This window comes from Cynocephalus volans, chromosome 10, assembly GCF_027409185.1.
Source record: "Cynocephalus volans isolate mCynVol1 chromosome 10, mCynVol1.pri, whole genome shotgun sequence".
In the NCBI taxonomy this organism is placed as follows: domain Eukaryota; kingdom Metazoa; phylum Chordata; class Mammalia; order Dermoptera; family Cynocephalidae; genus Cynocephalus; species Cynocephalus volans.
Window position 1 is genome coordinate 15,011,184 of NC_084469.1, and position 13,641 is coordinate 15,024,824.

General features: G+C 46.5%; 1 protein-coding gene across 9 annotated transcripts in view; it reads left to right on the forward strand.

The window, feature by feature from the left end:
* The window catches only part of MSI2 (musashi RNA binding protein 2), a 380,675-nt gene that overhangs the window by 236,098 nt on the left and 130,936 nt on the right, over positions 1–13,641 (forward strand). For all 9 annotated transcript variants that reach the window (XM_063113166.1, XM_063113164.1, XM_063113163.1 and 6 more), the window contains exon 7: positions 4,481–4,529. In XM_063113166.1, the coding sequence (XP_062969236.1) occupies positions 4,481–4,529 (49 nt within the window). The remainder of the gene's footprint in view (positions 1–4,480; positions 4,530–13,641) is intronic.

The following is a 13,641-nucleotide window of genomic DNA, read 5'->3' on the forward strand; positions in this document are numbered from 1 at the left end:
GGCACAAGGAGAGGGAGAACTGTTGCCACACTGGAGTGGATCAGTTGCCTCTGAAGATAAATATGTTTCATGGACTGAGCACTAAATGTATGTCAGTGAGGCAGAAGCATCCTGTGTCCAGTGTCTTTAACCTTTGCTCCTGTTTCTCATCCCTTAAAGTAATGCATGGAAAGAGGGGTCCCGGGCCAGCAGCTGCATCAGCACCACCTGGGAGCTTGTTAGAAATGCAGGTGCTACTGAATCGGAGACTCGCGGGGGGACCTGGGAGAGGTGTGGCTTAACAAACTCTCTGGACGATTCTGATGTGGATGACGTTTGAGAAGCCTTGACCTAATACCGGTGGCCATAGAGACCAACAGCACAGCTCCTCTTTCGTAGGCCCTCACACAGTCTGAAGGACATTACAGCATAGTCTGAACCTTGTAATAGTCAGAAATACATGTTCAGGGCCTTCTGTGTCAGGACAAAAATGGGGGACATCCCATCCCCAACCATGTCACCTCCAAGTTACTTTACCTTGCTTTTTGGTTGACAATGATACACCATTAAGGATGCTAGGGCTGCGTTTTAAACCTACCTCAAGTTATTATAAGGCACATCTCTAGGCTGGAATAGGCTCCTTCTCCCAAAACAGACCAGGAGTGTGCCAGGACATGGGACAAAGCATGCTGAGGTTCAGACACCTCCTGTCCTCTCTCCCTAGGGGACGCCCAAGACCACTAGCCTTGTGGGCGTCCACCTCTGTACAAAGAAATCGGTAAGGCAGGTGAGGGTGTCATCAAGGCAGAGTAAATACCAGTGTTAATCATAAGGATGAGGGAGGTATCCCTTGAGAAGGGCTAATGGTGTTTTCTATCCAAGGTCAGAAAAACTCTGGTTTCCAGCCCCTCTAACCCTTTATGTTCTCCTGGCCTGTTAATGTTGATGACTCTGTACAGGCAACTAATCTACCTAGATTTCATTTGTGTGGGTGAGAGAGAGAGAGACAGAGAGAGACCGCGGGAGTTATCAGTTTGCTGGCTCTGGGGTTGAACACCAGTCACCTTAACCCTGCCCCTTATTTCCCTTTGACGGAGACTCACACAAGCTGCTTCTGTTTGATTCACATAGAACCGTGAGAACCAGTCCCGTATGTGAGGCCGTGTTTTTATTCTATTCAGTCTTTGTATACTCAAATTCTTCTAGTTTTAGCTCTTGCTGTCCTGCCAGATTTCCATCGCATTGATGGCTTCTCTGAATTAATAAGTGTTTTGCAATCGCTGAAAAGTTTTATCCCCCCAAGCACTGGGACTTACCCATGTTGATTTTTTTTTTCTTTCTCTTTCCTCTCTAGCTACTTCTTAGATGTTGTATTTTGTAAAGTGTTAATAGAATTCTTCTTTCGCCCTGACATTTTAACTATTCAGGAGGTCTTTGCGAGTCCCATTGTACCAACTGGACTATAGAGGAAAGAGCTCTATTCTTTACAACAATAGTTGCCCTAAAAAACATATACAGATACTCCCTACACTCACCAGGGTGGCGTGGATGTTGGGAGGGCAGCATTAGAAAACATCCAAACGTAGGAAAGAAAAGAGGGAGCCAATTACGCACTGCTGAAAAGGGGTTTAGAAAATACATTTTTAAAAAAAATTCAAAATGTTTATTTCGTGAAGGGATCCGAGTCTCAGTACCAAAACACAACCAACACAGAAGGGAGGCTGTTTTCCTTACTGTTAAGCATTTTCAGCTCAAAATAAGGATTTGGCAAACATCTTAGAAAATATGGAGATGGTTGTGAAACAGATGCCACATTTACCTGCACGATACCAGGAGGCCTTGGCCCCCTACCCACCCGCACCCCCGGCATTCAAATCTTACAGAGTCCCAGGGCCTGCGTCTGAGATGCCATATGCTGAAGCATGACTGCTGTATGTGCAAACACACCAGTTGATCTTATGATGGTTTTGTTTGAGTCGTGCATGGGAGGCACACGGCTGTTGTATGTGCAGCCTCAGCAGGTGCCTGTGGGATTCTTCAGGCCCTCCTGACTGGGGCGTGGCCTGGGATGGGCATCCGGGGAGGGGTCTGGTGAAGGAACCCCTGTTCAAGTGATCTCCAAACTGGCATCACCTAATCCTGTTATCCTGGTGCCCAGGAGAGAGAGAGGGCAGCTCCCTGCTGGAGAAGTCACCATGCAAGGCCATTTTCCTCCCAGCAACTGACTTCAGAAATGGGGAACGACCAGAAGGGGAAGGCCCCAGGAGCCTATGTGTTCAGGCTCGGTTGCTTAGCAACAAAAGGGGGACCTGACTCGAGGAGGGATTTTTAAGCTGGGCCAGTCCCTTTGAGGTTTGTGACTGGCTTGCCTATCCCCATCTAACATTCTTACCTTGACTTCCCTCTTCCCGTTATATTTGAACTTAGAAAAACAAGTTCAGTTTGTCTGGAGACACCATTTTAAAACTCATTTTTGGGCTTTGCCCCTATATCCTCCCTCTATCAGAGAGTGTAGTCTGGGAGGAGTGAGGATGAATAGCCCATGATTCCTTCTCTCAGATGGCTCGGTTCAGGCCCGCAACCTCATTTGTGAGCCTCTGAGTGCAAACCAACAGTGCTCGGTCCTTCCCAGCTACATACACACACTGAAATTGCTCCAAGGACAGTGCTCTCTGGCTAACAGTTTTGTCCACCTACAACCACATAGGTTAGGTTGCATTTTTACTGCCAACTTTGGGCACAAAATGAATGGAGAGGGTGGGCTGCTCATATGGCTGGAGCGGGTGCTCCCCCCAGGTGAGTAGCTAATTGGCTGGGGCAGACACCTGTGCTGAAGATGTGTGTTTTGTGGAATAAAGGATGGGACCACTATATTAGTCTGTTTTCTGTTGCTTATAACAGAATACCTGAAACTGGGTAATTTATAAAGGAACAGAATTTATTTCTTACTGTTTTGGAGGCTGGGAAGTCCAAGGTTGAGAGTGTACATCTAGTGAGGTCCTTCTTCTTGGTGGGGACTCTCTACAGAGTCCCATGGCAATGCAGGGTATCACATAGCAAGGACTAAGCAACAGCGCATTTCCCTGTACTTTCTTCCTCTCCTTATAAAGCCCCCAGTCTGCTCCCTGATAACCAACCCAATAAACCATTAACCCATTATTCCATGAATGGATTAGTTCATTCAGGAGGGGATGGTCCTCACAATCCAACCACCTCTTAAAGGCACACCTTTCCCATACCATATTGGGGGTTAAATTTTAACATGAGCTTTGAAGGGGACAAACATTCAAACCACAGTAATCATAAATGAAAGGAATGCATTCCAAATCCAAATCTGGTTCATTAAGTGTGAGTTTCTTGAGATCTATGCGGGAATTGAGTGTGGATCCTGAAATCTTCTTACTGCTAGAAATACCCAAAAGGGTTGCAGGATGCGTGGGAGGGCTCTGGAAGGGCTTAGGAAGAGAGACAGAGGATGATTTTGACTTTGGTATTTTCTTCTTTTTGATGTTTTTGAAAAGTCCTAGCATCAGTGCATTAGTTGGCTAGGTCTGCCATAAAGTATGAGACTGGGTGGCTTAACAGAAATTTATTTTCTGCTGGCCAGTTAACTTAGTTGGTTAGAGCATAGTGCTGATAACACTATGGTCCATGGTCCAATCACTGTTCAGGACAGCCACAAAATAAACAAACAAAACCCCCCAGAATTTTATTTTCTCACAGTTCTGGAGGCTTGAAGTCCAAGGTTAAGGTGTGGCAGGGCTGGTTTCTTCTGAGACCTCTCTCCTTGACTTGTAGATGGCTATCTTTTTCATGTGTCAAGCACATGGTCTTTCATCTGTGGGTATCTAGGTCCTAATCTCTTCTTCTGAGAATACCAGTCATATCTGTTTAGGGCCCACCTTAATCACCTCATTTTAACTTAATTACCTCTTTAAAGACCCTGTCTCCAAATACAGTCACATACTGAGGTACTGGGGGTTAGGACTTCAACATATAAATTTGGGGGGACACAATTCAATCCATAACAATCTAGATGTTAAAGTTCCATTGTTTACAACTGGAAACAATTTAAATATCCATCAGAAGGGGAATAATTAAGTAAGCTACAGCTTCTCACTCTGTGAAATGTTATGCGATGGTCAAAATAGTATTCATAATGTAGTAACCTGGGAATTATTTGCAATATTATTAAATGTAAAAAGAACAAGGAAGACATTTCATTTATAATATGATTTAAACCATATTAAAATAAGCATAGACTTTTTTTTTTTCCCCAAAGCAAACATTAAAGAGAAATCTACCATATTTCTATAACTATAGCTGTGCTGTGGAGAAAGACAAATGATTTTTTTCCTACTTTTTTGTATTTTCAAATATTCTTTAATGAGCAACTATTATTTCGACAATAGAAACTACCCCCCCCCACACACACAACATATAATGTTTTGTATATTTGTTAAGATTTCTAAAGCGCTTCTATTCTGTATTTGTTTTGCAGGTGGAGGATGCAATGCTGATGTTTGACAAAACTACCAACAGGCACAGAGGTAAGACTATCCCAGTATAAGAAGGCTGCCCCTTCACCCTCTCCTGGCCTCCATCTCTTCTCACCCCCATCTCATGACAAAAGATACAGTGAAGATTCCAGAATCTAACAGGTAGAGGTGACCATCTGCTGAAGACCTATATTAATGGAGAGCTCCAGTAGCACAAAGAATCCAAACACTGGACAGTTAAAAAAACCATTTCCTTTTGGCTTCCGAACTGTCGATTTTGCAGCCGTGTCCAGCACACACACACAGATACACCTTTCTAATGCTGGCTTTCTCAGTCTCTTGATAACCTCAGCACTAAGTGATCCAAGTGGAAATTATTCATAGCAGTTACTCCATTGAGTTCTCAATTTGCATTGAAGAAGGTGGTTTAGAAGCAGGCTGTCAGTCTAAAGAGCCAAAAAAAAAAAAAGACTTGTTGTATGTTTGTTCCATGTGTGCAGCGATTACAGAACTGGAAATGCCCTGTGGTGCCTCTGTACTGTTTAGAAGCCATCTGCATTTATTTGTATTTTCTTCCGTGCTCCCATTGTCCCATCCATGTTATAGAAAATGGAGTCTGTGAACCTCTGAAATGACATTAAAAATGTTGTATGTTTATGCTTCTCTTGGGAGGGGATCCCTAGCTTTGAACAGATTTTCAATGGAGTCCCTGACTCCCGCCCTCCCTCCAACACCCCAAAAAGAACATGTTAAAATTATTGCTTTCAACAGAAAAATTGGCGCAATCTAGAAAATCCTTCCTGGAGGTAGTAGAGTTAAAGGAGATTATTTATGACTTAGGATTCCATTCTCCTGTTCTCTGGAAGCTCCAGTTTCTGGGGTTCCTATTAACTGGGCATTAATGAGCAGAGCTTCCGAAGGGGGTGGCAGGAAACAGTGAGGGTGTTCTCAAGGGAAGGAGCCGGCAAGTGAGCAGTGTTTTCTTGCCACTGGATTGCATTTAGATGTTTCTTGTGTTGTTTACATTCCTGCTGTCACCTGTGATTAGAAGCAGTTACCCTGCGCTGACTGTATGTCTTTCCTTTTTGTAGAAGGCAGGCTAAGTAAAAGGGAGGAAGGCGTGGAGTGGGAATCGTTGCTCATGGGGGTGGGACAGGAAGGGGCATGTCCTGAGTGTGCCTGCTAATCCTGTTTACTATGCATCCATCTACAGGGTCCTCAAAATGGGAGCCTTTAGAATTGGGTGGACAACTGCAACATCATATTGTGTTTATGGAGGGAAGAGATGAGCAGGGGATGGGGGAGGAGGAGGAGGGAGGGAAAGAAGAGCACGCAGGTGTGGAATGACTGGCTTTCCCACCGCATTGCTCTGCAGTAGAGCCGAGACACTGAGAAGAAGGGGTGCCAGTAGTGGGCAACTCATGGGGGTCTTCCACCATCATCCACAGTGTGTCCATCTAGTTTGATGGGTTCCAAAGCGTGACTTCCACATTTGCAACTTTGGGAAAATCACTTCTCTTCTTTATGCATTGGTTTATTCATCTGGAAAATGGGGATAATAGTAGTAACTCCCTATGGGATTGTTTGGAGAGTGTAAAGCCAAGCAAGTCGTCAACTGTGCATAAATGTTAGTTTTCATCACCTTCAATTTGTTGATGTGATAACCAAGGCTCAGAGGGGTTAGCTGATACGCCCGAGCGCCGAGCAGGGACTCAGACCTAGCACTGCTGAGTTCAAGTTCTGCTCTTTCTCTGTGTGTCCAGTGTGACGGGTTTGTTAAGAAGAGCGTCTTCATCTATTTATTTTCAGGGTGGGTGACACTCATCTTAATGTGGCACCCAGTGTTCAGTGTTAGAATTCATAATCCTGGAAGATTCCTGAGCGGTCTCCAGATGATATTGTTGTCCTTCTTTTTTGAAAATCAATGAATGAAGGTATTTTTTGATCTGCTGTGTGTGTGGCAGTGTGCTGGGGGCTTCCATGGGTATCATCATCCTAGTAACCCTCACAGCTGATCAGGGACAGAGGACCCTGCAAGGACCCTGTGAGGTCCTGCAGCTGGTAGCTAGCAAAGGCGGGATTCACACTCAAGGCGTCAGGCTTCTGGGCAAAGTCCCAGAGGATATGCCAGGAAGAGTTCTCCCTTTTCTATAGCCAGATCCCTGCTGCTGGGGGCACAGCCTCCTCTCTTATCCCAATGGCGAAAAGGACGGGAAGGTGCTGGGTGCAGAGGTGGTGTGGCAGTCTGCCTGTGACTGGGTGATCGAAGTGTTGGCTGGTGTGAGGTGGAGGAAGGTCCATTCTAGGGCCTGGTGCCCACAGGGGCTTCACAGAATATCATCACCGGCCTTCCAGGACTTATGGGGGACACAGCCAGGGAGGAGAGCAGGCAGAGCCCTGGTGCACATACACTGCTGCCCCAGCCAAGGTGGGACCTGCCAGAGTTCAAGATGCCTATAGTGGATGCAGGACCAACTATATAACTTGTGAGGACCAGAACAAGAGGAAAGTCGGGGGCCTCTTATTCGAGAATGATTAAGAATTTCAAGACAACTGCAGGGCATTACACCAAGAGCGGAGCCCCTCTGAGCATGGGACCGTGTGCGACCGCACAGGCCGCACACCATGAAGCCGGCCTGAGTGGACGCAGCCTGCAGGGGGCCTGCCTGATGCTGGGGGACAGAGGAAGAGGAGACAGGGTCAGGGGGGTGTTTCAACAGGAAAGACCTGACATCGCCTGCCCTTTCTTCCTGCCCAGGAACCTCCTGCTTCCCAGTGCTTTTTCTGTGGCGGTGGGGGGGAAACCTTGACCCATACACATTTCCAACCCCTCGAAACAGCTGAGAAGGAGTCTTTCCTTGAAGTGTGTTCTAAAGCTGGGGTAATACTTCAGTAAATTCAGAGCATGTAGGGGAGTGAACATTTAAAAAAGAACATATCACAGCAGAAACACAAATTGTATATGTGGAGCGAGCAGGCCCCACATCCGTGGCCTGGTGGAGTGTGCATTTGGAATCAGGTGATAAGCACAGGAAAATAAAATCCTCCTGCAGCCACCTTGCCCCAGCCTTACCTTCACCTCCTCAGCTTCCTGTTCTCCATTATCTTATCAAGAGGAAAGTGCTGTCGAAGCAGAAGTTGGGGACACCTCCGGATGGCCCTGCCTCCAGCTCTCTTCTTAAAGAGGCCCAGACCATTAACCCCGAGGTGTTGTCACAGCACAAGCTCAGCACTTCTCGTCAAACTTCTCACCCAGCCCTGTTGGATAGCCTGGGGTGTGGACTTATTCTCCTCCCCAGAAATTTTGACAATTTCCTGTGTGTCCTTGGAACTGCGATGGCTGCTCTTCAGGGAAAACTACAAGGGACTGGGCCTGGCCTTTTAGAGAGATAAACTGAAATGTGCATCCCTTCTGAAATGGGGTAGCCCTTCAGCTGTGCCTAGTTGTCCCCTCTATACCTACATACTGATTGATCACTGGGTGCAGCCCACCGTGTGTGACCTGGGCCTCTGCTGAGGAAATCCTAGAAGGGACCTGCAGCTGGGGACCATCTCCGGTCAGCACTGCTGGCGGCTGGGGAGATGTCCTTCATTCCTGAAGGGGGTCTGGGTGTCCCATCACAGCACCCATTGCAGTGGCGTCATGGGTTCTGTTGCTGTCTAAGCAGGCCATGTTAATCTCGTTAGAAAAAGCCAACACTTTCTGAGCACTTACATACCAAGTGCTTAGCATGGTGCCTGCACATACCATTGGATCTTTATGACAAGCAGCCACAGGTGAACTGAGCTGCCCAGAGTCAAATGCTGATCAAAGCAGAGCATGGACATAAACCCAACCTGGAGCCCAGGCTAATCGCTACTCTGAAAGCATGGTGCTAGGCAGCAAGTCAGTGATCTTAATGGATGGAGCACTTTCTCATTTTTTTTGTTGCTCTCCACACTAATGCTTCTTGCTGGACTGTGGTGCTCTTCCATTTCCAAATGGAGAGATTAAGGCACAGAAAGTTTTGGAATGCCATGTAACAGGTTCCTGCAGCTAGAGGCTGGAGGCCTTCCTTGGCCCTGGCCATGACTTCATCCCGTGGCCTTCCGTGAGATGCTTTGTGCCCAGGGGAATAGAGAGAATAATGGCTTTCCAGTTTTCTCAGACTCATTTCATTTGCTCTCTGAAAGTTGTTAGAAGAGGTCTGAAAAATATTGGGCTAATCATCAAAGGATTTAATCATTGGGGAAAAGTTTGTTGCTTTATCCTTGCAAAACTCAGATAAGATCTTGAATTCAGCATTAGGTATAGATCTGGGAGTGGGGCTGGAGGGGAGGGACGGTGGGGAGGGAAGAAGCCACCAGGTGCCATCCTTCTGATTCACTGTTTCATTGTCAGGAGCTGAGGAGCAGAGAACTAGCAGGCGAGAGTGAGGGTGGAATAGGGTCACTCCAGGGGAGCCTCAGCTGTCCCTCCCTGTGACCTCAGGGCCCCGGGTTTCAACTCTGCACTGCTGGGTCCCTTGAGGGGAGAGCTAGGTGGTTGGAGCCCCATGGAAAGTGAATGGGAAGTCTCTGATGCTTATTCCACAGCGTGGTGGGGGAATCTTTTCTGGCAGAGGACATCTTTGTGACTTCCATTACCCAGCAGGCCTGTTTGCTCCGGAACTTTGCCAGAGGCAAAGGAGCAGGATACACTGAGAGAGAAATAAAGATTAGTGTGATGGATGACACTTCTCCCAACAGTTATCAGTCGCTTATTAAGTGCAATGCTAATGGCTTTGGAGAGGGTAGCAGCTCCCAGACAGCCATCAGCCCCCCAAAAGGGCCTCTCCCCAGTACTGACCTCAGCCCCAGGATGGTTTTGTGAACCTCAGAGAGCATTATCAGCAGCAGCAGGCCTCTTGGACAGAGAGGGTCCTTTCCCAGGGTGGCGGAGCTCCCGGGCTGGAAAGGCGCCCAGGTGGGCGGGTCCAGCCAGAGGGAGGAGCTTTCTGCAGACTCACCTCAAGGCCCTTGGTCTGAGAGCTGGGCTTTTGTGAAGCTTGCTCAGTCTCTTTGTGAAAAGCAGTTGGCCTAAATTTAAGGCCTCCGTAATTTGCGTAATCAGTTTATTAAAATGGTGCCAGTAAGATGTAACTGACACTGTGATAGAAGATAATGCTTTTCTAAGGAGAAAAAACAGCCCTTAATGTCTTGAATACCTGCCAGACATTCACTTTTGAAATTGACCTCTGAAGTCCTGATTGACACTTTTATGTATGCTTTATTAAGATGATTAAGAATCACATTGTAATTATTTGTTTATTGGTGCCTATTTCTCAGAAAAGGGGAGCGGCATATAAAAAGAGTTTCATAGAGGCGTAAATTAAATTTAAAAAAATTTAAAGTATTGCTTCACTTGTAGGTGTGGGTTGTCAAAGATAATGTATGCATATTTTCCGAATGAGATTCTAACATTCTGACTTTATTTACCTAGCGAAGAAGGTTGGGACTTTACTGTAAATGTGACTTTGCGAGATGGAGGAAGGAGCATATTTCACGAGGAGGATGCGTCCCTCTGGAGGGAAGGGCACAGTCCAAGAGAAGGGTTGTTGGATGGGGTAGAAAGCATGATGACCATGTGGAGAATCACAGCTGGTGATGACACGTGCCAGTGTGACAAGCACATACCCTGCAAGATACCGGTGCCCATGGGCCCACATTTGGGGTCTGGAGCAAGACTTGCTGCCAGTCCTCTCTACTGGAATTATGCCGATGGCATTTTCTCCACCTCTCAACTCCACTCTCATCCTTTGTGCCCATCAAACCCTCCCCCAAGTCTGCGATGTGTTAAGGGGTTTATTGGAAACATGTAAACTAATAGTTGATGATTATAGGTCTTGATCCTAATTCTGCACCTGCATTAGAAGCCCGTTGACAGGAAGGTAGCTGGTCTGTCACAAACCACCAACAACCAAGGGCCTTGGCTTCCCAGAGCTTTCAGTCTAGTCTGCAGTGTGCTGTAGCCACCAAACATGCCAGTTGGCTTCTGTTGTGCAATTACAGGGTCTAGAAGGGGTTAGGTGAAAATCCTATTGTCTTCCCAGAGTGCACTGTTGTCAGTGTGGGGCAACTGTTTACAAAACACAGTGACAAACTGGGAATCTAGGGGAGAATGGTCAGAATGGGGTAGATACTCAGTATGATTGAGTCTCCTCCAGTCCAGCTTGGATAAAATAGGCCAGGTGTGGGGGTTGAGGTGATGTGGGCATTGATCGCTGCCTTTGAGTGCTTGAAGAGATTCTGCTGGAAAAGAGTGTATGTGCAGGCTTGAAGCTGGGCACACTTGAGTTAGAATGGGGAAGAATTGCCAGGTCCAACAGTGGCGATAAATGGACGGTCACTTATCACTGTGCTAGATTCTCAACCCAAGGTTCTGTGCTTGTATCTGGGCTCATCCTAAAGCTGGTGGGCTGCATAAGGGGGTGGGCATGCTTGTGTGCACCCACCCTGAGGAGCACACTGGCCGCTTCACTGCTGGGCCCTGTAACCTTGCAGCAGTGGAAGTTAAAGGAGGGGCGGGGTAAAGGGCCACAGCCCCCACCCTTTGCCTCTTCCAGAGACCAGCCCTGGAGCTGTCTGCACATTTTATTTTCTCGTTAAATAAACACCATTAGCCTTCCCTAGAAATTGGTGCAAACATGACCGCACAAATAACCAATTAAAAGGGCAGGGTTGAAGGGGAATGTGAATTTGAAAACATGTAGAGGAGGCCATTAAAGATTCCTGCAGAATGTGGCAACATCGATCCGAGGCCTTAATTTTATTTCTGACAGGAAAGCAAGGAGTGTGCTTTAATTTTTTTCCCTGAGCTAACTCAATTCCGGAAGCGCCCATTCCGGCGCTGTCTCTTGAGATATTAATCAGCGCAGTAGTTGGTTTCTGTTCACCTGCTTCTCTTTGTAGACACGAAGTGATACAAAGCCCTCAACTCCCTAGCAACAGGGCTGGGGACAGGCTGCCCAGGGCAGAGGGAGCCAATAAAGCCAGAGGGAGTTTGGCACCTTGGCCCATCTGCATTTTGTATAGCCAAAGTATAAATCTTAAACTTCTTTCCTTTGGAATAAAAGCCCTGGCACCAAAAGGGTGGTGAGCTATTAGGTTTCCTGCCTCCCCCTGGCTGTGGCCCACGGAAGCAGAAAGGGAGTGGGCTCAGGGTCAGCAACTTCACTGACCCAGAAATGGCTTTTTGTGGAGAGGAACAATGAGTCTTTTGTTTGATCCTGTTCCCATAGAGGCCCAGTCTGTGACTCTCACAGCATGGTTTAAGATCTCGGTGAGGGCAGAGTATGAAGACCTGAAGAAAAAGGAGCCTTTAGCTTGGTGACTTGATTTAAAGCACCCCTTCCCTGACATTGTGGCGCTTCTGGGGGCCATGCAGGGCTGGGCCAGGGGTCACCAAAACCCAGGGTGGCTACCTCTCTGTTGGGACTTGAGGTTCCTAGAAGAGCCCTGGTTATGATGCAGCTCTGGATGCGAACTTCTGTTTGGAGCCTTATGCAACAGAGGGCAGATGCTAGCCCATCTGTATCTGGGTGTCAGCACAGTGTGCTAGAAAGAGCCTAAGTTTTAGAGTTGGCCTTACTTAGTTTTGAATCGCAGTTTTCCCATGGGTGTGATCTCAAGCAAGTTATTAACTGGCTGTGGGCCCGGTTTTGCTCACTGGCGGAGGTAATGCACCTACCATGTAAGAGTTCAGTGATTCATCTTGCAGAATGCCACTGCGAGTGATGTGTGCTCTGTAGCCTTGGTTCTTTCCCTTCCCTCTTAAATAAGACCATCAGTTTAACTTCCTTAGAAAAACAAAAGTCTGTGTTTGAATTTTGGGGACCCTAGTCTTTAAAAATAAAACTTTTTGTGGATGTGTTTCCCTCCCCTATACACACAGCACATTTGCCTGCCTGTGCGTAGAATATTTCTGAAAGGATTCCCACAAAACTGATAACAAAGGGTTAGAACAGCATAGTGGTTGATAGCACATGCTCTGGAGTCAGACAGTTCAAATCTAAGTTCTGTGACTTAATAGCTGTGTGACCTTGTGTAAGTTACTTAACCTCTCTGTGACTCAGATTCTTTATCTATGAAATAGGAAGACGACATCAAGTTAGTCTGAGGCTTACATCATTTAATAAGTCTAAAGGACTTGGAAGTGTCTCTGGCCCTAGTGAACACTTCTATGTTTTATGCACACATACATGTACTCATAACTTACATACATGAATGTACGTACATACACAAACATACATACATAAAAAACAGTGCTTCTGGGGAAGAGGATTAAGTGACTAGAAGTACAGAGATGGGGGAAATTTTATTCTACTCATTTACCTTTTGAGTTTGGTACCTTGTGCATTTATTACCTATCAAACATTTACTTTTTTAGCCTAAGCTTTTAAAATTTATTCCAATTTGAATTTTCAGTATAGTGGTACAATGACATGAAAGAGATTTTTTGAAAGAAAAACAATTCACCCGATCCTAGTCCCCCAACTCAGTAACTTCCACCTTGTCCCTGACATATGCCCAAGCATTTTTAAAGTTGGTTGTGATGATGGGGTTAGTGCACCGTGTGGCGTCTCCTACTTTGTTGAGTGAGGTGTGGGCCCTGCCTCATCTGAGTCTTCTGATCTGCCAGGGAGAGGGACCAAGGAGCTCTAAACCAACAAGACAGGATTATCCACAGCTGAGAATTTTTTACCTCTGTGTCTCTATTTCTTTCCCTAAACAGAATTGGATAGATGAGGATTTTCGTAGTAGTTTCTGCTCTTCCCCGACAACATGCTATTATTAGAATAGCCAGACTGTCCCCGGTCTGAAAAGAGGCCTGGTTTGCTCCAGTTCAGCCGAGACCAGAGGTGAGAGAGGTCAGAACGGAGAGGCCCTCTGTCCCAAGAGTTCAAAGTGCTTTTTAATTAAAGGGGAAAAAAAAAAAGTTAAAAGCATTTTCCTGCCTCAAGTTGAGATTAGTAAACATATGAGGGCCTTACACAGTGTGGCAAATACAAAAATCCTCCTCTGTGTCTCCATTGTTTGAGTCAAGACAACACCCAGTTAAGGAAGCTTGTGAAGCATCTGGGCCATGTGGCAAAAGGGTGAGAGCTGAGGTCCAGAGTCACGCTGCTGGGTTCAAATTCCAGAG